Genomic DNA, 27,624 nt, shown 5'->3' on the forward strand with positions numbered 1-27,624 from the left:
AATATATTACCAAACATTTTATTCAAAATTATCTGGAAGCAGAGTTCATTCATGTAGATTAAAGATAACATGTCTGACAAGGTTTTTTTTAATTAGAACAGAAATTCAGCTCTGCACTGTAGGGATCTAAGTTAGTATTGGGCATTCTATTAAACTACAGAGTAGGAAATATTATCCTAAATAAGTACAAAGGAAGGGTCACCAACTCATCACAAAGCTGTAAAAAGTAAAATAACTCTTCCAGATTCCATCTTTTCCCTCTACACCAGTAGAAAGTTAGTGGGCTGGCTGCTTCCAGATACTTACTCTATGTTTCAAGAAAAGGAAAGATAGTAAGAGAGTATGTCGACTCAAATGTACTGTAAGTCTCTCATATTTGCTGGTGATGATAACTCTGATAATTCATATGATTTATATGAATGATTCATGTTTGCAGGTCCCTGATAACAATCTAACCACTGATTTTTTTATTTTAAGAATGTTTTTTTGATTTTCTGATGGGAGTCAGAAAACTAAATTTAATTCTAGATGGTAACATACAAAGGCAAAATAAATATGCTGACGCATTTCAGAACTCCATTGTCAAAATTTATTATAATCAATAAGAGTACATAAGTTTTGATAATTCCAAAGCACATCAACATATAATAAAAAAATGAAGCTAAGAAAGGTAAACAGTACTCAACATAGAAAACATAGTGTTCTTACAAGAAAATAATAATTATCTTAATAACAGCAAAATAAATATTTAATAAAGATGAAAAGCATAGCATTATTGTACAGAGGAATACTACCATTTTCATGGATAGAGATATCCACATGATTAGCAAGAGTATGTCTACTTCAGAAGCACCTTACAATGGCTTTATCCACATTTAAAGTTAGATACTTACATCCAGTCAATGAATATTTTTTTTAATAGTTAATGCAGACTTTTCATCTTTTAATTAATTATTTTTGGTCACAAATACAGTGGTATTATCTGAGAAGAGGGTTACTATGAACAGTTTGAGGTTTTGGTGAAAATTATGAATCGAAGGGATAAATTATTTCAAAAGGGCAAAGAACAACAGCTGATGATCAACAGGAGGACTTCTTTACAAGTATTCTAATCAAAAAATGAAATTTCAATCAGTTTTTTATATTCTGTAAGGTATGACATTAACCAGCTGTAAACTGCTCCTCTGAGACTGTGGTAAATAAGTTTTTTCATTAGCAAAACATGTGGAACAACAAGGGTCATACAAAAATGATTACAAAATATAATAATAAACTAGTTGGCAACAGTTAATTCGAAAATTTAACATCATCTTAATACTCTTTAATACTCTTGATTCACCCATATTATCACAATAAACTTCCCAGATTTGTCAATGAATCTTACACACTGAAATTGATTTTTGTATTTATATGAATTCAATGCATTTTAAAAATAAAAAAATCAGTTAAAAACACTTTTTTAAGTAACTATCTACAAGAACAGTATTTACTAATTTATACAAATCATCTTATTACCTAGTCTATAAAATTAATGGATAATTAATAAAAATTTTCAAAAGTATTTAAACAGTAAATTACTATCATAATGTTTCTGTCAGTAGTTTGTTCTTCATCGATCCATTATTTAGCTGTTAAATTAATCTATACAATAATAAGCAATTTTAACATATCAAAAGAAATCACTGTGGTTATAGTATATAAAGGCATAGGTAATTTAGATATGCAATAAGGATTAAAAAACTCTTAACTGATATTCTGAATACCAATTTTTGTGCAGTTAAAAATTACCACTAAACTAATGAACACATGCCTTTTGAGTGATAAATTAAGATGGGCTGGGTAGTTTCAATGTAGTCAAACAGAATATAGAACTAATCAAAAAGAAAAAAAGAATTCAAATTATTGAACTCACCTAAATAGTGTAATTTAAGAAAGATACCTTGTGTTTATGATCTATTCTTTCCTACACTAAAGAATGTATTTTTGAAAGTCTTAACCGCCAGTTCTTTCATAAGAAATATTACAAAAATTACACAAGTGTCAATGTAAAAAAATACAAATACAGTTAAGATTTAAAGATGTCTGTATTACTTTGTCAAAAAAAGTTTACATGTAATTCTATTTAAAAGCATTTTATTATTTTCAAAATTTTACACTTTATTTATGTCTTTAAAATTTTATTATACCGATTCATACAATTGTAAAAATTCATTATTTTTTATGATAGATATACAGTAGTAAACTGAGGTTACAGTCCAGTTGTATGGAATATACAGTTACCAATGTTGTATAATAAATTACTGTTATGTGTTTTATAATATGAAAATTGTGTACAAAATATGATTACATGTAATTTATTGTGTTTACATATCCGATCATGCTTACCTTCACTTTCTGCTTGAATTCAAGTCACTGAAATCTGAAATTGAGAGATATTTTGTTTCATGATGAATTATAAACTGAATGTTTACATGACCTTTTCTCAGAGGACATACTTTCATCTACATACAATCAAATCGACGACATAAATGAATGTGTTAAAACAGTAACACTGTTCAAAAATGCCAATATAAATAAGAAAGAATCAATCATTATGGTATCATGTTTCTTCAATTTTTATTGCTTAGATGAGTTCATTAATTTGGATAATAATATCAAATTATAAAATATCAGTACTCATAATAATATTTAAAAAATAAAAATATAAATACATATATTTTCCTACAATGGTTGTGGCCAACTATAATAGCAAACTAAAGTAGCAAAAGGTTTGATAAACATTGATGTTTACCTATTTTGCTTAAAGATATCTCTATCAAGTAATAACAGAGAGCAAAATAAAATATAAACTTACTGCATTCATTATTATCAATGTCTTCATCTGAATTATCACCACAATCATCAACTCCATTGCATACAAGAGGTGTAATGATGCATTTACCGTTACGGCAAGGAAAATGGTTTTCAGGACATTTTGTATGACCACAAGTAGCTGGCTCATCACTTCTATCTCCACAATCATCTTCACCATCACAATAATATTCCTAAAGCAAAATATAACTCATTATAAACATAATAAAATGAAAACTAGTTTTTACGTATTAAAAAATCAAAGTGGAAAACATCAGTACAGAATCAAATGAGTGAAAAATATTCTCTTGATTTTAAATAAATTATGAAATGTTTAGAGAAGATCAGAAATGTAACTTACATCAATCTTATAAGAGATGTAACTCTCAATCTTGAGATGTAACTTACATCCCAATGCTGTATTAAACATACTATTATCATGAGAGTAAAGTACTCACAAAATTTGTCAAAACTTAAAATTTTATCTCTTGGTCCTATTTTTCTTCTTAAAATTCACTTATCCATGAAACTAAAAATAAGTTATATTTTACTTCTGGTTAAATGTATTCCCTATATTACATCAAGCCAAAAATTTGCAAGAAAAAATATTTTTAACTTTAATTTTCCATCTTAGTCATTAATATGCTTTAGCAAGGATCAACAGCAAATTCAGGTAGCTTCAATCATCTCCCTCAATAGTATAATTCTCCTTAAAATTCATGAACCCAACAAAAGTCTATAATGCATATTTTAGAAACAGTCTAAATAATTCTATTTCACCAAATTGTAAATGCACATTTCGTGTCCAAAACTTTAAAAAAGAATAAAAACAATGCAAAATTATGCAAAACCATGATTTTTACATCATCTAATAAAGCTGAAGATTTGATAAAAGAAAAACTGAGTATTTGTTAAAGAGGAATAAATCAATTTATTACATCAAATTAAAAGTAATCAAATAGAGTATCTTTCTTTGATTATTAGGATTTATAATTTATTTTTATTTTTGGATAATGGTTAGAATTAAACTGGAGGCTGTTCAGAATTCTGCATTGACAGATTTTTTTTCTAACCTAAAATGAAATAAAGTAATATAGTTATGATGGTTTCAGTAAAAAAAAAAAAAAAAATTTAAAAAGCATTAATTTCACATTTTCCTTGTTTCTAATGCTATGAAGATGAATAAATTTAAACAGTAATTTTGCTGTTCTGCGCAGCAAGCAGTTCTGAGCTGGATGATGGAGTGGGGAGGATAATGTTCGGTATGTTAGAGAGGGGAAACCAGCTTGGTTAGCTTCTCCGCTCTGTTCTGTCATCAGTGCAGCCATGAGTGAGCAAGAGGTTCTGTCATCTGTTCCACAACATATAATCATAAAGTTTTTAACTAATAAAGGTGTTAAACCCAGAAATTTTAACTCGTTTAAAGGTACAGTTTGGAGATGCTACACTGGCCGAGAACCGAGTGTATATGTGGGCCAGACAATTTAAGGACGAGCGAGAAAGTGTAGAAAATGAAAGTTATAATCGATGCCCAATGTCAAATCTCACAGCTGACATCTGTGCAATTCGGGAATTTATCGAAGGTGATCACCGGTTCACTGTTGAAGAAATCATGTCAGAAGTGGGTATCAGCTATGGGAGTGCTCAATCCATTATCACTGATCATCTTGGCTTTAGAAAAATTAATGCTCAATGGGTTCTAAGGTATTCATGATATTGTGCCCAAACACTCAGCTTTTCAATTCATCAGTTTTGTGCCAAAAATCAGACGACTGTTTTCCTTCGCCTCCCTACTTGCCAGACCTGGCTCCGTGTGATTTTTTCTATTTTCAAAATTAAAATCAGTGATGAAAAACATGCCATATTGAGACTATTGATGACATTAAAGCAAATTTGTCATTGACCTTAAAGGCCATTTCAAATGAAGCTATCCAGGACTGATTTGCAAAGTGAAAACTCCACACAGAAAAGTGTGTGAATTAGGAGGAAGGGCCTACTTTGAAGGAGAAAAAGACCAATAATCTGTAAAATTAATAATAAAGGTTAAAAAAAGTTCAGTTATTTTCTAGAGACCTTTTACTATCCTGATGTAATATTCAGATGTACACAGAATATCAAATTGTAAGGCACAACTTTTGGCTATTATCAACTTTTTGGCTATCAAGTATGATCATTACAAAAGAGCAAACATCACACACAGTGAAACATAAAACATTTGTAAATTTATAAAATGTTAATTTTCAAGTATGTATTTCTTTTTCAAACTTATGTATAAATTATAAAACCTTTATTTATTAAACAACAAATTGAAAATTTGTTTCCCTTTATAGATTTATTAATATTATTTTATTTCTTCTTTATTTGATAGGAATACATGTAACACAAGTAATGATTACTAATGGCCAGAAGGCCAGCCATCTGATATAGTAAAACAGCCTGCCATCAGATAGTAAGTGTAACCAAACTTTAACAATTTACAGCCTTAAACAGAACTATGACAAAAATGTTACATTCAATAAATAAAATTCTATAAAAAATATATAAACATGTATAAGCCCAAGATCAGCTCATGTATATAAGCCAATCTCTGTCATGGAGTGGTTGCATCTTAAACTTTCATCCAGGGGTCTTGGGTTCAAATCCCTGTATAGCATGGCATTTTTCATATCCTACAATATTCCATTTCCATATTCCCACGTACATACAAGCTTCTCTGTAAGCTTCTATGGTTAATTAATCCATCAACCAAAAGATTGAATAAATATTTATAAAACAGTGATATACTACATATAAAACAATAATAATAGCGACTTGATGTAAGCAACTAATAATGAAAGTTAACTTCTCTTGAACCCAGTAACTTGGAGCATATCTGTGCTATTAAGTCAACATAAATAGAACCTGATAACTTACCTTGGCAATACATTTCATGTTGACACACTGGAACATATCCGAACCTTGACAGGGGCTAGGAGAATAATGCAGGCAATCCTGTCGCCAGTTTTCATCAGACTGGTCACCACAGTCATCTTCAGTATCACATACCCATGCCCATGGAATGCACCGACCTGTAGAATTGCACCTAAACTCAAATTCATGACATACTCGGGTCTCTGAAATTATAAAACATTAATAATGAATCATTATTACTTAAATACTTAAAACTTAACTTACAAGTAATATACGTATTTAAATGTTTCATACAGTTCATAAAGCATATACATACTTTTTTAATAGTATCAGTTAAAGAAAAATAAAAAACAATAAGTGTTAAATGAGGTACGAGTGACTATAATTATAACCTTTTTTAACAAGTACATGATTATTTAGTTTAACGACCTTACTGAATTTCCAAACCTTGCTATAGTAATGTATTACTGTAACTACTGATTTAATTTTTAACAGCTTCATAAAAATCACACTAATTGTTTACAAACATTACAAAATATGAATTATTACACCAAATCTGTTTCAATTCTGTGATACATGTGTTTATGAACATTTAAAAGAAATATGAGCAAGTGATGAACACAAAATTTGTATTAGTTTTATCTACAATTTGCTTCATAAATAGTACTAGTATTCTACTTGATTTTTTGAACTTAAACAGTAACATACTTATGCAATATGCAACATATGATCTTGAAAACTAACAAATATACTTACATTAGTGATCACTAATCCAAATATATTAGTGGGTAACTATGTTAATTTTATGTTTGGGCAATTATTGAAAAGTTTCAGTTAGTTTTTTTTATACATGTTTGAGTAATATGCACTCTAAATTCTAAGATGAATTTTTAATTATAAAAAAATTAATTTTTTTTATAAAAAATACATTTTTATCAAGAACAAAATGATTTTTTTTCCACTGCTTATCTTTTATGACTTATGCTTATTACAGTATTCATTAGAGATGCTAATAATAAAAAAAGATAATAAATAAGATTCTATAAGGTTACTTACTACAAAGATCAGACTCATCAGAAGCATCAGAGCAGTCAGGTGTTCCATCACACTGCCAAGTACCCGGTATACATTCTGTATTATTACATCTGAACTGATCTGATCGACACTGATGCACTGTAACAACATAAATATACTTCTATAGGAATTATACCAATAAAATGAAACAGAGTCAATCAATTATGTTCATAATTAAACGTTTTGTCACCGAAACTTCAGTGAAAAATAATAAAAGAAACATTACAAACATTGTACGAGGTCTGTAAATAAAGTAAAGAGATTAGTTTTTTTTGGCAGCCAAAGTGGCAGCACTGTAAATTTGCTAGTAGACATATGGTTTTATGAACAACAGGTTTATATTAGGTATTAATATTTTGTCATGTGAGATGTGAACAAACCTTTTGTGAAACGAGTTTTTGTTGTGCGTTACAAAAATGAGTGATACTAAATATGAGCAACATTGTGCAATCAAGTTTTGTGTTAAACTCAGTGAGAATACTACTGAAACTTTTTCAAAACTGAAAAGGCCATATGGAGAAGACACTCTGTCACGAGCCCAAGTTTTTAGGTGATTTAAAACATTTTCAGATGGCCAGGAAACAGTTGCAGACGATCCACGCTCTGGAAGACCATTAACGTTACAAAGTGACAATGTTGAGCAAATCAGAGACTTGATATGGTACAACCGGTGATTAACTGTCAGAATAATTGCAGAAAAATTGAATTTGAACAGTCCATCTAATTTTGACAAACGAATTGGACATGAAAAAAGTTTGTGCAAAATTGGTCCCAAAAAATCTCACTGTTGAACAGAAAAACAACAGGGTGGAAGTTTGCCGCGATCTTCTAGGGTGAATTGAAACTGATCTGATTTTCTAAAAAGTGTTATTACTGGTGATGCAACTTGGTATTTAAGTATGACCCAGAAACAAAACGCCAAAGCAAGGAGTGGCAGCTTTCACTCACCACGTCCCAAAAAAGCAAATGAGCAAATCAAAAACCAAAACCATGCTAATTTGTTTCTTCAATAGTAATGGTACTGTCCATAAGGAGTTTTTTCTTACAGAACAGACTGTAAATCAATATCTTTAACGAGAAATTCTTGAAAGAATGCAGAAAAGTGTTGCCCGTGTGAGACCAGCCATCAAAGACAACTGGATGCTGCATCATGACAATGCACCTTGTCACAGTGCACTCTCAGTTAATGAGTTTTTGGCAAAAAACATTCCTGTAGTTCCTAAACCATCTTATTCATCTGACTTGAGTCACTGCAACTTTTTCCTGTTCCTGGCATTAAAAAAACACCTCATCATAATATTTTGGAACAATAGAAAACATAAAAAGAAATATACCATCCATCTGAAGGCTATTCCGGTTTCCAAGTTCCAACAGTGCTATGAAGAGTATGAAAACCATTTGAAGTGTTGAGTGGCTTCCCAAGGGAACTAATTCAAAGCTGATAGAGTCCATGTATAATTGGATTGTAAATAAAATGTTTTTCTGAACCAGTCTCATTACTTTATTTACTGACTTCATAAATCCCATTTTATAGGTTTAGATTTTGAAAGTAAAAATACATGTTAAATAAAAGTGGTCGACTACTAATATACCACAGCTGAAATTAATATATTGTAATTTTATGTATATTAAAGTAAAAATTATAGTTTATTATAAACAAATAAATTAGTAAACATACAGTTCTTCATTTCTAGTGTGTTCCATTAGTATCTCTGAAACTAAGAACTACAAAAAAACTTTAAACTGTACGATCAGGGAACTTCATTTATTTTCCCCTAATCATTAAAACATGGTGTTGCCATGTTTCAAATCAATATCCTGTTTGTTGAATACTGAGATCAAATTCTTTTTAAACAGAAATCCTTACTTATTTTCTTAAGTATTAAGAACAATAAAATATAAAGATATTTGATTCATTTTTATATAGTTATTATTTTATTTATATAAGATCATTATCATTATCCAGTGTACTACCTGTGGCAGATTCCTTATAGCCCCACTGGCTCCATCCATTTCTGTCCTAAGCCTTCTCCTCATCTATTAACTTCATCCTTTATCTTCCTCATTTCCTTTCTCCCTCTACTTACTCTTTTAATGCAGCTGTCAATATTCCACTTCCCCTATTCACACCTCCTAACTAGTTTCCTTTTCTTTTGTTCACTCTATACAAAAGTGTTTTTCTTCTTTAATCTTGTTTATTACGTTTTCATTTCTTACTTTATCTGTCCATCTTACTTTCTCCATTCTTCCCCACATCCTTATCTGAACAGTAACTAATCAAATCAATAACCAACCAATATCTTCTGATTATTCCATTTTTATATGGTTATTGATCTTATTTTTTTTTTTTGTAGCACAATAATTCTTCTTTGATTTTGATATGAATGTCCAGACACACTTACGATTGCAATTGGTGCTTCACATCCTTTTTCTATTGTATTTTCAGTTTTCTTTTTAATGCCATTAAACTGAATGCTGAATAAAAGTAATTAATCAAATGTATTTTCACTTTTGAATGAATTAACTGGCTGCTCCCTGACTGATACCACTGAACTCAAACTTGTATAAGAAAACATATATACACAAGATAAGTGTGTGAAATGAAGGCTTATACATATAACAAAAAGTCCTTACCACAATCCTTTTCATCAGAGCTAAGTATTGGTGGAGTTACATTAGGTAGAGATCCATCATTACAATCATCATCACCGTCACACCGCCATGTCATTGTAATGCACTGTCCATTAGAACATCTGAATTTATTTGCAGGGCAGTCTGGTGGCACAGTAACTATTACACAGAGGAAAGATTAGCAGATTATATAATAAATCAATTAGTTCATCTTGTTTGTTAAATAATTAACCATTCTTTGAAAAGTGTGTTTGAATGTATTCAGTGTTAAGAGATTAAGATGAATAAAGCACAATAAAAATGAAACCATGAAATTTGCTTTTGACCAATCAATTTACATGAGAATTCTTGTAAAAAGGATTAGAACAAAAAATATAAAATTAACATCATGAATATTTTTAGAAAACATTAAACATGGTCAACATAAACAATTGTTTATGTCGCCCTGATGAAATCTGAATAAGCAAATTTTTCCCAGTTGTTGTAATTTATAATAAAATTTTGAAATGCTTCCAATGACCATATAATTTTTTTTCAATGATCATTTAATAGCCAAAATTAGATGAATAATAGACTACTCATTGTGAAAAATCGGAGATAGAACTAATGCATGTACTAAGCACTGAAAAATGATTTTTAAATTTTATAAAAACTATATTTATAAAATCTTGAATACACAAAAATAAATTCTGAATAAAAACTATTCTGTAAATATTTGTAAGTAAAATGTCAAAAGTAAGAAGATAAATTGTGAAATGATATTTATATACACACACAGCAAACCTTCTCTAAAGTGATATCTCAAACTGCACAAAAAAGGTGCCATAGAGGAGACTGTCACTTAACAACTGTTTGGGATTTTAACAATTGTTGCCACTAAACAAGTTTTGGGACTCAGTATAAATTTTGGAAAAAATCAATTAAATAAATGAAATCAATTGGTATACTGTTAAGATTAATAATTAATAAATGTAACAAATCCACATATAAAAATAAAATAAATATTACAACTTTTACCAAATATTTTTACATGAACATGAATTTAAGGTGAAACATAGAGAATCTATGAATAAATTAAATAGTAAACAAGCTGTAATACACCAAGGGTCTCAATAATAATAACAATAGTAGTAATAATATAGGTAAAAAAGTATACTATACTTATGTAATATGAAAATAAGTAAGAACTGAGCATTAACACAACAAAATATATATACAGTATACAATAAAAAATAGTCATATGTTCAATTTATTTCCAAGAACTTGCTAAGATTAATTTGTCAGTATTTTAACTAATCTCAATTATAGAAAAGAAGACAAAATTATCTACAAAAAAAAACATAAAATAAGAACAATTGTTAAGAAAAATGTATACTAATCAATTGTGATCTATTCAGAACATTCATTCTTTGAATTTGAATTAAACACTTTATTTTCTTGAATTTTAAGATAAGGGGAGTTATCTACAAACAATCACTTTACTCATCTAAGTTTAGAAAGATCAGTTCAGGCAGAGAATGGGGATGAATTACTGGATCGGCACTGGCATCTTAGTACCAATGACATCCTATTGTGGTACACTATTCTCTCCACTGTACTAATAGCGGTGACAATATCCCAAGTACAACAACTGCATATCTGTGCATTTATGCTTTGTAAACTTTGAATAGAAATATCTGGCTAGCAATTTCATTTAACTTCATTTATTAAGTAGTACCAAAACAATAAAAAAAAACAATACAAATGGGCAAGTTTATGTAATACTAAAATTATTTATAATTAATTTTTTTAAATTAAACAGTATGAATTTAAAAAAAAAATTAAATAGTATTTTATATAAAATTAACTGTGGGTAATTACTCAGTTTATCAGTAAAGTTATGTACTTCATATTAGTTAGTTACAGCTACAAAAGAAGGGCATTTTATCTTGAAGCATAACACAAACATAACAGCAAAAATACACAATAGTTTGCATTCACCTTTGTTTGCAAGATTTAAAGTATCATCATTATTTTTCCATTTATCTAAATTGTTAGAATAATAAACATACTTACAATTGAAATGCTCTGTTGATAATTAAACTTATTCTTTTTTTTAATTATTTATTTTATTTTCCTTTGAGTTTAAGTAATATTAGATAACCAGGAAAAGATTAGCAGATCTGGCTTTGCCAGATAGCCATTTCAGTCATTAGGCTTGCTCCTGTCTATTACAATTTGGAGAAAAATCAATGAATATATTTGTTTCCTAAATAAAAATTGTACTTTTTGACTGCTAGGCTGTTATTTTCTATACCTTAAAACATTTCTTACTATATTCATCTTACTATTTTATATTAGTACATAAATTTTATATGAAAAATGTATAATATATAAATACGCAAAATTAATTAAACCAATTTTTCAGCCAAGTGAAACTGTCTAAATTTTTATTTTCATCACAATAAACAAAGGCAGTCTATCAAATTTCATGTTTCCAGGAAACATGGAAATGCCCACTTCAGAAAAGAGGAATAGCCAATACATACATGATAATTCTATAAACACTGAATTAAAAAAATGAAACAAAACTGACCAGTTTGGGATTCACAGTTTTCTTCATCGCTATTATCCCAACAATCATTTTGACCATCACATATCCAACTTGCATGAATGCAGGCTGTTGTATGATTGCAGTTTTGAACTCGAGCTAAATCTGCTGAACAGTTACGAGGAGCTGAAAAAAAATCATTTACCAATAAATTTTGATTTACCTGATTCTAACGATTCATGAGAAAGTTAGAAATAAATCATGATTATGTCATTTTTCTGCAGAAATACAAAAAGAAGTAAATAAATTTTCATTACCAAGTCTGCCTACGTTGATTTTAACAGATGACTACAACCAGTCAAAGATATAAAAATTCATTCTCGTTTTTCTTTATGTGAAGCTGTATCCATAATTTAATTAACTGCCAAGATTTATAATTCACAAATCCAATACTTATTTACAAAATAAGTTTAGGTTTTTAAATTAATTTTATGAATTAATTTAATTATTTTTAGAAATTAGTAAATATACTGGTAACTAGGGCTGAAAAATTTAGATTATGAACATAAACATATTATATTTTATTAATACTAAAACATATTATTATTAATAGTTACTTTGTAGATATGTTATCTAGCAAATGTTAATTTAGAGCAATAAAAGGATATCAGTGGTAAAACTTAACATGCATCACATTTTTGCAAAATTCATATGTTTGCAGTCTGATGATTAGAAAGAGGATCAAGTTAAGATCAATCAAAACCTTGGGCGTGCCAATGTCAATGAAAACCTTTTGAAATATATTACAACAGGAGAAGAGTATTTGATTTATGGCTATGATGTGAAATAAATATGCAATTGTTGCATCAGTGGGTAAAGGATCACCCTAACAAAAAACAGCTCAAGAGTAGTCAGATATGAAAATGATTTGGTGGAATATTTTTAATGAAAAGACTTGGTTCATTATGAATTTGTTCCTCATGGTCAGAGAATAAAAAAGTGTTCTACATGTACAAGTAAGTTTTGTGGTGACTGAGGAATGGTATACACAGAAAGATTAGTAATTTGTGGGGAAAACCAAACTTGAACCATTAAGTCACCAGCTTGGCCATTGCACCGACTCATCACTTATTTGCCATTATCTGGGGAAACATGAGAACAACTTTTGCGCTTCATCCATCCTACTCTCCAGACTTAACCCCGACATATATATTCAGTTTCCCAAATTGAAAGGAGCCTTCATTAGACATTGTTTTCAAACCATAGATGAATGAGTTTAAGGAAATACAATATAACAACTGTACAACCATCCTAAAAATGCTTTCCAGGAAACAATTTAAAAATCAAAGAAATGTTGAAAGCTATATGCTGCCAGCAACAGGGACTAACTTGAAGAGAACAAGCTCCTATAGCATATGTAAATATAACTTTAAATCTTTTTGTTATACAAGTTCAGCTTTTTCTTCAAATTGTATACTTCATTTTAAGACAGGTAGAAAATATGTTTATCATTATTTATACAAGAGAAAAAAAGGTTAAATTATAACAAAAAAATTATTTTCATATTATACAGATATAACAAACAAATGAAATAAGGAATGTATAATAAATTCTTCACCCTACCATTTGACAACAGCATTAATCATGCTGTAAAGTGAAAGTTGAATGAAGTCTACCAAAAAAGATTAAAATAAATGTATTATAAAATAATTATAAATAAGTAAACATTTAATATGACAAAAGAAAAATAAATGAAAACTTATTATTATAATATTAATAACTAAAAGTTAACAACTGCCTGTAAAAAGGAAGGAAAACGATTTATACAAAGCATTGATGTCTGATTGTCTGAATACATAAAAATGAGTAGCAACCACAATTTTTTTTTTGTTAAAGTTTCAAAACACAGAAAAACATATGATAAGAAAGAATGGAGCAGACAAAAACCAGAATGCGACTTATCCTCTTTGCTTTGAGCATATCAGATGTTAAAAGAAGTATTACAACGTTGTAAAAAAATATATTCTCAACATGAAAAAAAAAATGAAAATGCTAATAAATAAAGTTAAAACAATGAAGTTGCAGTTTTTAATACTGGAAGCTGATAACTTTACTTTTCCAATAAGGGGGAAAAAGATAGCACCCCAAATCCAATTACAAGCAACTTTACTCCAACATAATAATTTGTAAACTTAATAATTTTAACAAAAAGATTCTCTAATAGAATCTCTCTCCATTTAGAAAAATTAATTTTATAAACATATACAAATAATTCAAATAAACAATTAGAGCAAAGGTGAGAGTATGAAAACAATTACAAACACAGATGAGCTAAGCTAAAAGTAGTTACTTTGCTGATATTCTTTTTTAAAAAATCAGAATATTCATTTTTCAAATTAAAAAATTTATGTAAATATTAAAGTTATTGATACTTACGACATCCCACTTCATCACTTGCATCTGGACAATCAGGGTCATGATCACAGCGGAATTTAATTGAAATACATGGTCCATCAGCACACTGAAAGTGTACACCTTCTTTACAGGAACAGTTAGCTTCATCTGATTCATCACCACAGTCGTTAACATTATTACATAGAATGCTAGCTTGAAGACATCTGTTATTACGACAACGAAAATAGCCATGACGACAAAGTCTTGTAGCTAGAAAAATAATAGTGTAAGTAAAACAAAAATTCAGTAACCACGCTATTTTAATATATGGTTATTATATTGATATAAGAATTAGAAATACAACTGCATTCAAAAACTGACAATTTCAGACATGGCCTTTTTTAGGGCCAAAGTAGCATTACTATTGAATGTACATTTTATCGATCAAGACTACATTGGTTTTATAAAAAAAAAAAAATAGTTAACCCAACTAATAATAATAAACTTAATTAATCATAAGACTCAAAGCTATAAAGAAACAAAATTTATACTTTTTATATCTATAAATAGTACCATCAACTTACTCAAGACAAATACCAAATTACAAGGCTAAATAAGTAACAAGCGATTTAAATTTTATATTTATGAATGCAGAATAAAAATCCATGAATCAATTTAGCTAAAATATGAAAATCATAGTTTAGACATTTTCATTTCTACTTTCATGTAGAGCCCAAGATGTTCTTATGAGTTCCATTTAAATTTTAAAATGCATTTGCAACTAGTATAAAACAAAGATTTATTAAATGCCTAATAACAATTAATAAAAACATCTTGTTAAATGTTTTTTAAACAGTGTTTTCTCTTCCATTTTATCTAAGTGATCATGATATTACACTTAATTCTCATACAGAAAATCTCATCAACCCAAAAAATAAAAATGTTTCACTTGTTATTGCAGGAAATTAGGATAATTCTTTATTATTTTGTAAAATAACCTTGGATCTGCAGCACACATATTTCAAGGATGAAACGAAAAGTGAAAATATTAGATTTGCCAGGACTTAAACAAACCAAGGCTAGCTAACTTGGTTACCATTACCATAGTACAGCTGAGAGTCACCATCTAACTATTATTAGACCAACTGACCAACCAATAGTCTCATTGAACAATTTAATTTGAAATTACTATTAATACTATGTCATTAATAGAACTTAATAAAAAAGTTCCATTCAGTGTAAATGAATATAAAAATTAAATACCATCAAATGACTTTTTAATTGATGATATATTTCTTTTATGGATTATTTTCATCAGAGAACTTAATTAAACATTATTGATAATACTATAATTGGGAAATATCATAAAATTTGCATAATTGCATCATTTTTTAAGTTTATTTCACTTTTTGAAGGTACTAAGATTACCTTTTACAAAAAATAATATTTTAATAAGTTCTGTCAAACACATTTTTAAATTCTTATAATATAAACATGATCTCAATTTACAGTGTAATTTATTAAATGCCTAGTTATCATTATTACACTCCTAAGAAATAAAAAGTGAAATAAACAATATAAAAGAAATTACTTTGCTCCAATATAAAAAAATGTATAATTGCCAATATAAACCATCATTAACCCACAAATTAATAACTAACTCAGTTTAACTTAGATAATAAGATTTTTTTCCACTGTATCGATTCATGATCAGTCATTTAAATTCTAAAATATATTCAAAACTTATATTACACAATAACAGACTGGTAAAACCCAAAACTTATACAGTAATTTAAAAATCTTACTTTTGTTTACACAGAAATGATGAAAATAAATAATTAATACTAGACTACAACATAAAAGTGGACTAGACGTACCACAATAAGTACTTTCTTCATCAGATCCATCAGTACAGTGGTTTATACCATCACAGGTCATTTGGTATGGTATACATCCATAATCAGAACAACGGAATTCTGACTGCGTACAGTTTGTAGCTGTTTTTGTTGCACACCGTTTGCCATCACTCAATAGAATGCGACCAGGGTAACAAGAACAGAATTGATGTCCATTAGCTTCCAAACTGCACTGATCTTCACAGCCACCATTCAGAACTCGACAAGGATTAGAGAAACCTGTAACAAATTTATTAAGTTGTCAATAAATATTATACAAAACCATAATATTATAATTTTTCACCATTATAATTACATTTTCAATTACAATGTTTCTTACAGAAGGTGCAGTTATTTACTTATCCATAAAGAAGGTACTTTTAGCAACTTTTTTTTACATATGGAAATTACATGAAAAAATAAATTATGATGTTGCCAAGAATGGCAGGCAATTCATTACATTGGGCTTATAATTTGTTGATCATGAACAAACTGGTTATAAAAAAAAAGAAAAAAAAATTAAATTGACATTAATTATCTTTAGAATAAATTCAATCATCAATCCTAACCACACTTGTTGGGTAACCATTGCTGCAGGTGCTTAACACAGTCACTGTGCTATGAGGTAATCATGCCATTTCTTTTTTTCAATACTATATGCAAAAAGTCAGAATGAAAGAATGATTTTATTAGCCAAAACAGTTCAATAAAATTTCTGAACAAAAATAGTTTTTATAAAATTAAGTATAGTGTATTTTCCATATTTATTACAACGTGAATTTTTCCCTATGGATTATTTTGAAAAATTTTATAAAAAAAATTGAACAATTTAATATAATTGAGTAAAATTCTGATGAATATTATTAGAGTTGAAAAAAAAACCTTAAATCAATATAAACAGTGAATGGTTAATTTTTGTTTAGATACCACTACAGTATGATATAAAATTTTTGATTTTAATTTAACACAGATGGTACATTTTTATAACATAAAAAGTGAAACGTACAATGTGTGTTTCAACAGTAAGGTCCTTTCTGAAATAAAAATATAATTGAAAAATACAAACAAATTTTATTACTTACACATAAAAATTACATTTATTTAAGGCTTTCCTACATAAATGCCTTCAACTTCAACACATTTTTCATAGAATTTCATAGCTTCTTCATTACCTCTTCAAGAAATTCCCATACCAGTAACTTAAACCATGTAGTTATGCCATTTTTGAATTCGTAGTCATTATCAAACCTTTGTGATGAAAGCCACTGTTTAAGATGAAAAAAAATAATGTAACTGCTGGGATATGTCATGGCTATAGATGGATGCTCAAAGATTTTCCAATGAATTTTTTCTAATTGCCTCACTGTCTGATTTGCCATATACGGTATGGAAATTTTCATGCTAAAGCAAACTGCCACATGATAGCATCACAGATAGTTTAGTTTTTACAGCTCTTCAAAAAATTTTTAACATTTTGCGTTACCTTTCAGCAACCACAATAATTCTGCAATCATTAAATTCGACGTACAAGACAGTAGCCATACACTTCTTTACTGAGCATTCTTTTTTGTGAACTTCTTTGGTCTAGGACATTGCCACCATCATATTGACTGCTGCTTTGTTTTTACCTTTGAATAAGAAATCCAGGTTTCATCTTCAGTAAAAATGTGAACAAACAATTCATCACCTTCATTTTTCAATGCTGCAAAAATTCATGCACTGCAGCAAAACGTTTCCCTTGTGCATGTCAGTTAACATTTTCAGAATATAATTTTTATAGCCCAATTTTTCAGTCAAACTTCAGACATCAAAAATCATGAAACACCAAAGACAACTGAGACATGGTGAAGTGGCAGTTTTCTCAAATTTTTGGTCAACTTTTTCAATCAAATCATCTGTTACCACCGACGGTCAGCTGCTATGTTCTTCATTATGAACGTTCATTCACCCTTCCCAAAATTAACAGCACCACTATCTTACTTTAGAATCTTTCATAATGTTTGGCCCATAAACATCACAAATTTGCTAGTGAATTTCAGCTACAGATTTTTGCCATCAAATACTGGATTATTCTTTCCTAATTCACACTTGGAATTGTAGCACTCATTACTTCACAAGTTGCAGCACTGATTATAAACAACAATAACATGACTTTACTATTGTTGCTAACAGCTGACTATTGATTAAAATAACTGAGTTATACAAGTGCCACCTGTTTACATGCTGTATATAGATGGCAAATTCAAAATGGATCTTAATTTAAAAACACTGCTCATTCATTCACATATATAGGAATGTAAACATAATGGCTTTACATACTTAATTTTATATTTAAAAAAAAATATTTTCCTTGTTGAATGCTTCTAAGTGGGAATATGGAAATGGAATTTTGTAGTACACGAAAAATGTCATGCCTGAGCAGGATCCAAACCCAGGACCCCTGGATGAAAGGATGAGATGCTATCACTCCATCACAAAGACTGGCAATGTTATACATCCAGGAGATCAGCCCTAAGAGTAATGATATTCATCATATAGCCAGTCTAATGAGTAAAGTGAAGCATAATATTACCAGCATTTTAGTGAGTTTGGCAAACTGTTATGCAAAAGATATTCAGCCAGAGAACAGTTTCACTTATGACATGAAGAGACTTCTGAAGAAGTGTTTTCACTTCATAAGACAAATGAATAAAGAAAACTACTTCATTACTCCCTCACCTTAATTCACTGGAATGGCTGTCTGTCATTTTCTGGAGCAATTTTGTCTTGTATCACATCACCTACAACCATTATAATTATAGCAGCTTACATATACGCACTTATTTTTATAGTATTGATTGTAGAATTTTTAAGGAAAAGCTACTGTATGTTCAATAAAATTTATTAATGTTAATTAATGAAAGGTAGTCTGTATGTAAGGAATTATTTGACTAATATCAACCTTACAAATTTCAAGCTGTAACGAAGCCAATAGCAGAAATTCTGGTTTGGCTAGAAATAAGGATTTAAGTTAATATTTAATTTAATAAGTTAAAAATTTGTATTTTTTTTTAGTTATAAGAATCAGGTAGATTTTAATCAGTTACAGCGACTGGATTTACAGAATGGTAACATTCATTTGACTTTTTTGAATAGTCATAATGTGAAGGTCTAACAAAGTGGACTGTATAGGTAGTGGTATAAAAAATCACTGGATGCATGAACTACAGTTATATTTAATTACAAACAACAATAATATGTATTAAACAGAAAGCTAATGAAAATGGGAAACTAATTATAAGTATGCATTACAACAATTTTTGTACGACCCGTAAAGGGAAAGGCGCTAAGCCGACTTTCTCTGTCTACACCACACACTACTGGTCTAGTAAATTAACTGTAGTTACCACAACACCTGTTTGCACCAGAGTGCACCTACTGACAGCAGCAATAACCAAACATACCGCCCGCCAAAATACATAGTATTTAATAATGTCCAAAGCAACAAAAATAAATCAATAACCTAAGATTACATTGCAAATAATAAATGATACAACATAAATTGTATAACAGTAAACAATACGAATAAATCATTATAAAAAATACAAAACAGTCACTGCAAAATAATGAATTAAAGAAGCATATTAACATTAGTAAACAACACAATTACATCCTTGTAAAAATACAAAGAAATCAGACAATGTAAATTACTAATTGGTAAAAGAATTAATAGAACAATAAAAATCTAATACTTGTTAAACAATAGAATTCAACTGATAAAATACAAAATCAAAACTGAAACCTAAAAATAATTCATGGAAAATAACAAATTTATCATTCAAGATTCATAATGCAAAATTATCAAAAGAAACAAAAATACAGAAATCAACAAATTCATCAATGTAAAAATACATATGCAAATAATCAATGCAAACTTGTAATAACTACAAAAAATTATTCACACCATAAATTCAGCAATGTAATAACACAAACTCTGACACTGCCAATAATAGCACATAAAAACAATAACAAGAAAACATCACACAAAGATTTATTCATATCTGTCCACTGTTGGAAGTGAGCAGATCTTAACAATGACTCGTTTATATGCTGCATCTTGAGCAGTACAGACTGAATCTACTCAGACGAGACCATCTGCACCTGGATGAAGATCCTCAATGACTGCCAGTTTCCATCTAATGGGAGGAAGTTGATTGTCCTTGATTAAACAACTGTGCCCTTCTGGAGATTTTGCTTCACTGATGATTATTTATTATGCTGCTGAAGAGATGTTAAATACTCTGTTGACCATCTTCGCCATAGTTGCTGAGTAAACTGCTGCACATGCTGCCACCTACTTAATCTATTATCAGGTGTATTACTCAGATCAGGATCAGGAAGGTTGGTGATGGATTCACCTATAAGGAAATGACTTGGTGTTAAGTAGGAGTGATCTGTGGGATCATCAAATAATTTAGACAGTAGCCATGAGTTTAGACATGCTTCTTCTACCTGTGTTAGTAATGTTGCCATTTCTTCTAATGTTAAGAGCTGTTGCCAACAGTGCGAAGATGATGTTTCATTGACTTAACAGCACTTTCCCAAATACCTCCAAAATGGGGAGCACTAGGGGGGATAAAATGCCACTTACAGAAGTCCAATGACAGTATTTCCGAGATGGATATAGAGTTGTTTTTGATCATGTCATGAATATCACAAAGCTCATTAGAAGCACCAATAAAGTTAGATCCACTGTCACTTAGATATTAGCATAGATTCCTTGATGAGACATGAACTGGTGTAGGGCTGCAAGAAATGCTTCCAAAGTAGAATCGCTAACAAGTTCCAAATGAATGGCGTGCACAAATATGAATGCTGAAATGTAACATTTGATGCGAATTTTAGTGGGATGAGAGCCTGACTTTATGTATACTGTACCTACGAATTCCACTCCAGTGTTAAGGAAAGGTTGAACAGGTACAACTCGTTTAGTCGGTAAACTTCCCATAAGCTGAGTATAAGATTTTGCCAATAAACGAAAACGACAAATACATTTATGTAGGATGTTTCTAACAATTTTTCTAGCTGTAGGAATCCAATAGGTAGATCAAAGTGAATTAATTAACAACTGTGCACCTGCATGCATAAGTCACTTATGCTTGTGCTCAATTAATAACCGAGTAAGGTGATGCCATGGAGGCAAGATTATTTGATGCTTTTCAAATGGAAGCTCTGAATTTTGTAGCCACATGAAACCATATCATCAGGATTTGATGCTGACGTCACATGGTGCCACTTGCAGTTGCACGTTAACTCTTGCACTTCGCAGATATGATTTGCAAAAAAACTCTTCCAAGTTGAAGGAGGTTTGATAAGCCAAGTGAAAAGAATACTATAATCTGTCCACAGATGAGTATCATGTATTTTCAAATCAATGTTGGTGTTTACCTTGGTAATCAAATGAGCTAGTAGTACTAGGCCACATAATTCAAGACAGGGCAATGATACTTGCTTGAGTGGTGCTACCCTAGATTTTGCACAAAGTATTTAACAATTGTTTCACCCTCATTATTAGTCTCTGAGATAAACACAAGCAGCATAGGCAGCCTCAGAGGCATCTGAGAAGCCATGTAGTTCTATGTGACTGGGTTTCTTGAGTGAGTTCCCAATCTTGCTGTAAAGTTGATGGGAGTTTGTCGCTCCAGTTGAGATTTTAAGTTCATAATTTTTGCATAAATATTTAGCAAAGAATTACTATTGGAGCAAGAAGACTGAGTGGATCAAAGACAGATGAAATAGTTGCAAGAATGTTTCTTTTTGTAAAAGTCATTGGCCGAAACTGTTGATCTGTTGAATTAGCTCCACTAATGATTTGAAAACGATCTTGTGATGATTGTCATCTTAGTCCTAAGACCTTCACTGTTTCAGTTCCATCTAGTTGAAGACTGAGCTGAGTCTTGAAGTTTGGAAGGGATTTTTTCCAAGAGCTGACTATTGTTTGACTCCCATTTGCGGAGTTTGAAATCACCACTTTTGAGAAGTAATTGTAGTTCTGAGACTAGTTTAATTGCCTTATCCAGTTGATCTGCACCTGAGATGCAGTCATCAACATAATAATCATTTTTAAATTATTTGATGGCTTGCTGGGAGTAATTAGTCTGTTCATCATCTGCGAGTGTCTGTAAACATTGAGTAGCGAGGTACAAAGCTGATGATGTGCCATAAGTAACTGTAGCAAGTTGATATTCTTGTACAAGTTCACTTGGTGAATTTCGCCACAGTGTTTGCCGGCAGTCATAGTCATCTGGATGAATTTTCACCTGCCGATACATTTTGTTAATGTCTGTAATAAATGTAATTTGGCGAGTGCAAAAACATAAAACAACTGAACACAAATCTTGCTGTATAACGGGACCAAAATATCATTAAAATATCATTTAGGAACATGTTGTTTGATATTTTAGAAGATGCATCAAATACAAGTCTTGTTTTTGTTGGTGTACTACCACATTTGAAGACTGCATGATATGGTACAAAAACAACATGGTTGAATTGTTGATGAAGCAAGTTGTATATGTCCCAGTCTAAGACATTTGTTAAGAAATCCACTCAGATTCATATCTGAAGCAAGTCAATGTTCAACACTGTAAGCATTGAAGAGCTACTGATTTGGATTCACCAAGAGTTGAAATGTCCTGCTTTAGAGGGAGCTTGATAATAAATTGTCCTTCCTTATCCTCGATGTGTTGGCAACAAAATGAGTTTCACACTCCTTTTCTTCAACTGACTAAGCTGGAGCACTGACCTCTTCAAGTTCCCAAAACCTTTGAAGCTGATCTTCAATTGAGTATTATCGTACTAGAAGACCTTGCTGTAGGATAGATCGCTTCTTGTCGCTCATTATGAAAGCTCAATATCAGAAGGGATGTTCCAAGAGTCATGTTTAATTTTGCTAGCTGGAAGATCTGTGGTAACCTTTAGAGGAATGTTGGAGGTTATCTTCATGGAAATGTTTGATATCAAAGAATTAATTTCTATGTTAACATTGTATTTGGTTTCATATGCTAAATTATTAAAAGATTCAATAAATTAAAAGATTTCTTGAACATTTAAGATGTAATTTCTGTACTACAAATTCGGTTATAAAAGTTAACTTGTGAGCCATTGTCAAGGATTACATGACATGTTATATAATTGTTATGGTCATCCCGCACACTAACTAAAGCTGTAGTAAGTAAAACCTGGGTTTGATTGCCTGGGCTAGCATAACAACTTTTAATTGATTGATCTGACAAATCAGGTGCCTTATTTTCAGGATTTGTTTACTCACTGCAGGAGATTGATTTACAGTCGAATTGTGTGACTTGTCTGTTCTATCCCAGTGAAGGGAAGTATGATGACCTTTATTGCACTTGAAGCACAATGTCGAAGAAGAACAATGTTTGGCTAAATGAACTGGTTTGAGGCAATTCAAACATAAATGGAACTGTTTAGCTCGATTCAGTCTTTCTGACTAATTGAGCGAGGCATATTTGATACATTTGTGTAATTTATGAGTGCCGTTACATAGAAAAAAACAAGAAGATGAACTAGTAGCTACCACAGAATTGGTCTTATTTGATTTACTATAGGAAAACTTTGAATTTGGCTGGTTTAGTGAAATTGAAGGTACCTGATGTGGTTCACTAGTTAATTGAATTACCTGCTCTGTTTGACATTTATGTTCTAGAAAAATAATAAGAGATTTTAAAGTAGCTATTTATTCTGTTTTAAGCGTATTCAAATTTTATTTTCATTGACAGATCAACTTTGTTTAATATAGATTATACCAATATTAACTCCTCTAAATTTACTTCTAACTTTAGCACTGTAATAGCTTCACAATTAGTTGACACTTCATTGATCTATTTCCACAACTGAATAGGATTATTTTTGCTTCCTGAAGGTAAATTTAATAATGATTTGTAACAATTATTCATTTGTTATTATACCTCTCACAGACTATTTTATAGGCATTTTTAACATTTGCATCCATAATTGGTACATTTTTTACTAACCTGTGCACTTCACCACAAAGTGCAGATAATAGGTAATGGGATCTTTGAATGTCAGATAAACTTTCGTTTTTTACAACAACTAATGATTCAAGGGTGTCTCTAAAATGGACCCAGTCTTTGAAATCATTTTGAAATGATGGAATGCTTGTAGTAGGTAACTTCATTGATCTAATTTTCCCGTCCTAACTGGACCTAGAACTAGAGGAATTAGAACAAGGACCTTTTTTTGATCAATCCAGCCTAATGGTTAAATGGACCACTGACCAACTGTACTTTCAAATTCTTCTCGATAATCAAGGTCTATATCAGTGGATTGAGAAACTACTTCTATTTTGTTTTGAATTTCTTCAAATTCCTGGGAAACTGTAAGCAATCTATTTTGTTTAAGAATTAGCAAATCAACATTTCTTGTTTTAGCTTTTAAAGCACCTACACTTTTATTAAGTTTAGTCAACCTTTATTTTAAAATTCCCCTTTGATGAACGAGAGTTCTTAATTCTAAATCTTTATCTCCCTTATCCTTATTTTCATCAACCATTATAAATTAGGTAAATTCACTTGAATTTTAATTAAATAATGAAGATGTATAGGGTAAATGTCAACAATATAGGTTGTAGGATGAGGTACAAATAATCAAAGTAAACATTAGTACAGGATATGGACATACTAACAAGGCATTGATAACAATAAAAATAAACAAGGAAAAATGCTGAATAAACAAAAACATTGAATAATGAGAATAAAATATATTAATGGAATACTGAGAATAATATTGATGATAAGGAATATTATTATGTGATAACAACACTGAGCGATAGCTGCTAATATATAAATATGAAATGTGCTTACTTTCCTCGCAATCACAGACGTCTGAAGGTTACACAATTATTGTGAAGCATTGGTAGACGATGAATCATGCTTGTTGCACGCTGCCAACCATTATTGATAAGACTGTGCTAAATTGTAACAAGACGATGGTATGTAATTTGCATACGCACATATATTAAATGAAAAAAGTTAAAAAAAAATTGTTCCATCAAAAAACTGTACTTAGAAATGTCTCACGCACATTGTATATTGTAAAAACACAATGAATATTCACACATCTGGCATGCGAAAAGGACCAAAATGAATGGTCATAACGTGAAGGTCTAACTAAATGGATTGTATAGGTACTGGTATAAAAAATCAGTGGATGTGTGAACTACAGTTATATTTAATTACAAACAACAATACGTTATTATTATGCATTAAACAGAAAGCTAATGAAAGCAGAAAACTAATTATAAGTACACATTATGACAATTTTCGTATGATCCGTAAAGGGAAAGGCACTAAGCCGACTTTCTCTGTCCACACCACACACACTACTGGTCTAGTAAATTAACACTAGTTACCACAATAACCGCTCGTACCAGAGCACACCTACTAACAGTGGCAATAACCAAACATTTCTAAAATAAAACAATTTTAAACTCAGTAAAATTTACTTTCAAATTTTGCCAAGTTTGAAAGAGAGAAACACTTATCAGGTTGTGAATTTTGTATTTTTTTAAGGAAAATCATTAAATAGATAATAAAGGGCTTGAATTAATAAGTTTTCCAACTGCACAATATTCACTGCCTTTTACACTCCTTGAACAGTAGATGGGAAGGAAACAGATTTTTATAAATCAACACTGAAAATGTCTATCTTAAATGCTTCTGCACTAGCTTATGCAACAGCCTGCTGTGGAATATTACCAAAATAATTTAATAATCTAAATACATTTGGTTAAATGTATCACATGCAAATGAATATACAAGCATAGCCATCTGTTTTGATTATGCATTTTAATACTTACAATCATTGGTATCATTTGCAATGGCAACAATTCCCATAGGTCGAGTAATATCTTTCCTTAACCAAACAATATCTTCTCCAGTATATTTATTTGCTCGAATAACAGCATGCTGAACCCAGTCTGTCCAGAATATATAATCTCCATAAACTGCAATGTCAAATGGATGCTGAGGCATGACTTTTGGTAATACCTGGAACAAATATTTCATCAAAATTTATAAAATTTTTATTCAGTTATATGAATTATAAAAGATAATGAAGATGTCATAATGAGAAATTTTATTCACATGAGTTCATATTCATTTTTAATAAAATACTTTAAAAATAAAACTATTAATACTAAAAACTATTAATTATTCTGTATTCAGTTAGCTTGTAGAATGAAGAATAAACAAACGTATTTGTGTTAATGATTATGTCAAGTTTCTACTAAGTCATGTTCCTTGTGTCAATACTGATTCACAACACAGCCATATCTATTTTTTTTTGTCTTCAGTCATTTGACTGGTTTGATGCACCTCTCCAAGATTCCCTATCTAGTGCCAGTCATTTCATTTCGGTATACCCTCTACATCCTACTTTCCTAACAGTTTGTTTTACATATTCCAAATGTTGCCTACCTGCACAATTTTCCCATCTACCTGTTCCTCCAATATCAAAGCAATTTCTTTCAGGATGACTTAATATGCAACCTACAAGTCTTTCTCTTCTTTTAATTATATTTTTCTGAATGTTTCCTTTCTTCATCAATTTCCTACAACACCTCTTCATTTGTCACTTTATCCATCCATCTGATTTTTAACATTTTACTATAGCACCACATTTCAAAAGCTTCTAATCTCTGTACTCTGATCGTTCAAGTTTCACTTCAGTATAAAGATACACTCCAAACATATACTTTCAAAAATGTTTCCCTGATGTTTAAATTAATTTTGATATAAAAAAATTATATTTCTACCTGAAGGCTCATTTCGCCTGTGCTATTCAGCATTTTATATCGCTCCTGCTTCGTCCATCTTTAGTAATTCTACTTCCCAAATAACAAAATTCTTCTACCTCCAAAATCTTTTCTCTTCCTATTTTTATATTCAGTGGTCCATCTACATTATTTCTACTACATTTCATTACTTTCGTTTTGTTCTTGTTTATTTTCATGCAGTAGTTCTTACCTAGGACTTTATCCATGCCATTTAGAAGAAACAATGAATGGAATATTCATTGTTTCTTTTAAATATTTTTTACTCACAGCAATAATTACTATATCATCAGCAAATCGTAACATCTTCATCTTTTCACCTTGTACTGTTACTCTGGATCTAAATTGTTCGTTAACATCATTAACAGCTACTTCTATGTAAATATTAAAAAGTAACGGGGATAGGAAACATCCTTGTCACACTCCCTTTTTTTATTATGGCTTCTTTCTTATGTTCTTCAATTAGTACTGTTGCTGTTTGGTTC

The 27,624-nt window shown here is 30.2% G+C and overlaps 1 protein-coding gene across 2 annotated transcripts in view; it reads right to left on the reverse strand.

The window, feature by feature from the left end:
- The window catches only part of LRP1 (LDL receptor protein 1), a 473,582-nt gene that overhangs the window by 135,229 nt on the left and 310,729 nt on the right, over positions 1-27,624 (reverse strand). For both annotated transcript variants that reach the window (XM_075382014.1, XM_075382015.1), the window contains 8 exons: positions 26,165-26,354; positions 16,267-16,524; positions 14,432-14,659; positions 12,041-12,181; positions 9,469-9,624; positions 6,817-6,933; positions 5,764-5,963; positions 2,855-3,044 (listed from right to left, as the gene is read on the reverse strand). In XM_075382014.1, the coding sequence (XP_075238129.1) occupies positions 2,855-3,044; positions 5,764-5,963; positions 6,817-6,933; positions 9,469-9,624; positions 12,041-12,181; positions 14,432-14,659; positions 16,267-16,524; positions 26,165-26,354 (1,480 nt within the window). The remainder of the gene's footprint in view (positions 1-2,854; positions 3,045-5,763; positions 5,964-6,816; positions 6,934-9,468; positions 9,625-12,040; positions 12,182-14,431; positions 14,660-16,266; positions 16,525-26,164; positions 26,355-27,624) is intronic.

This window comes from Lycorma delicatula, chromosome 1, assembly GCF_047948215.1.
Source record: "Lycorma delicatula isolate Av1 chromosome 1, ASM4794821v1, whole genome shotgun sequence".
Taxonomy (NCBI): domain Eukaryota; kingdom Metazoa; phylum Arthropoda; class Insecta; order Hemiptera; family Fulgoridae; genus Lycorma; species Lycorma delicatula.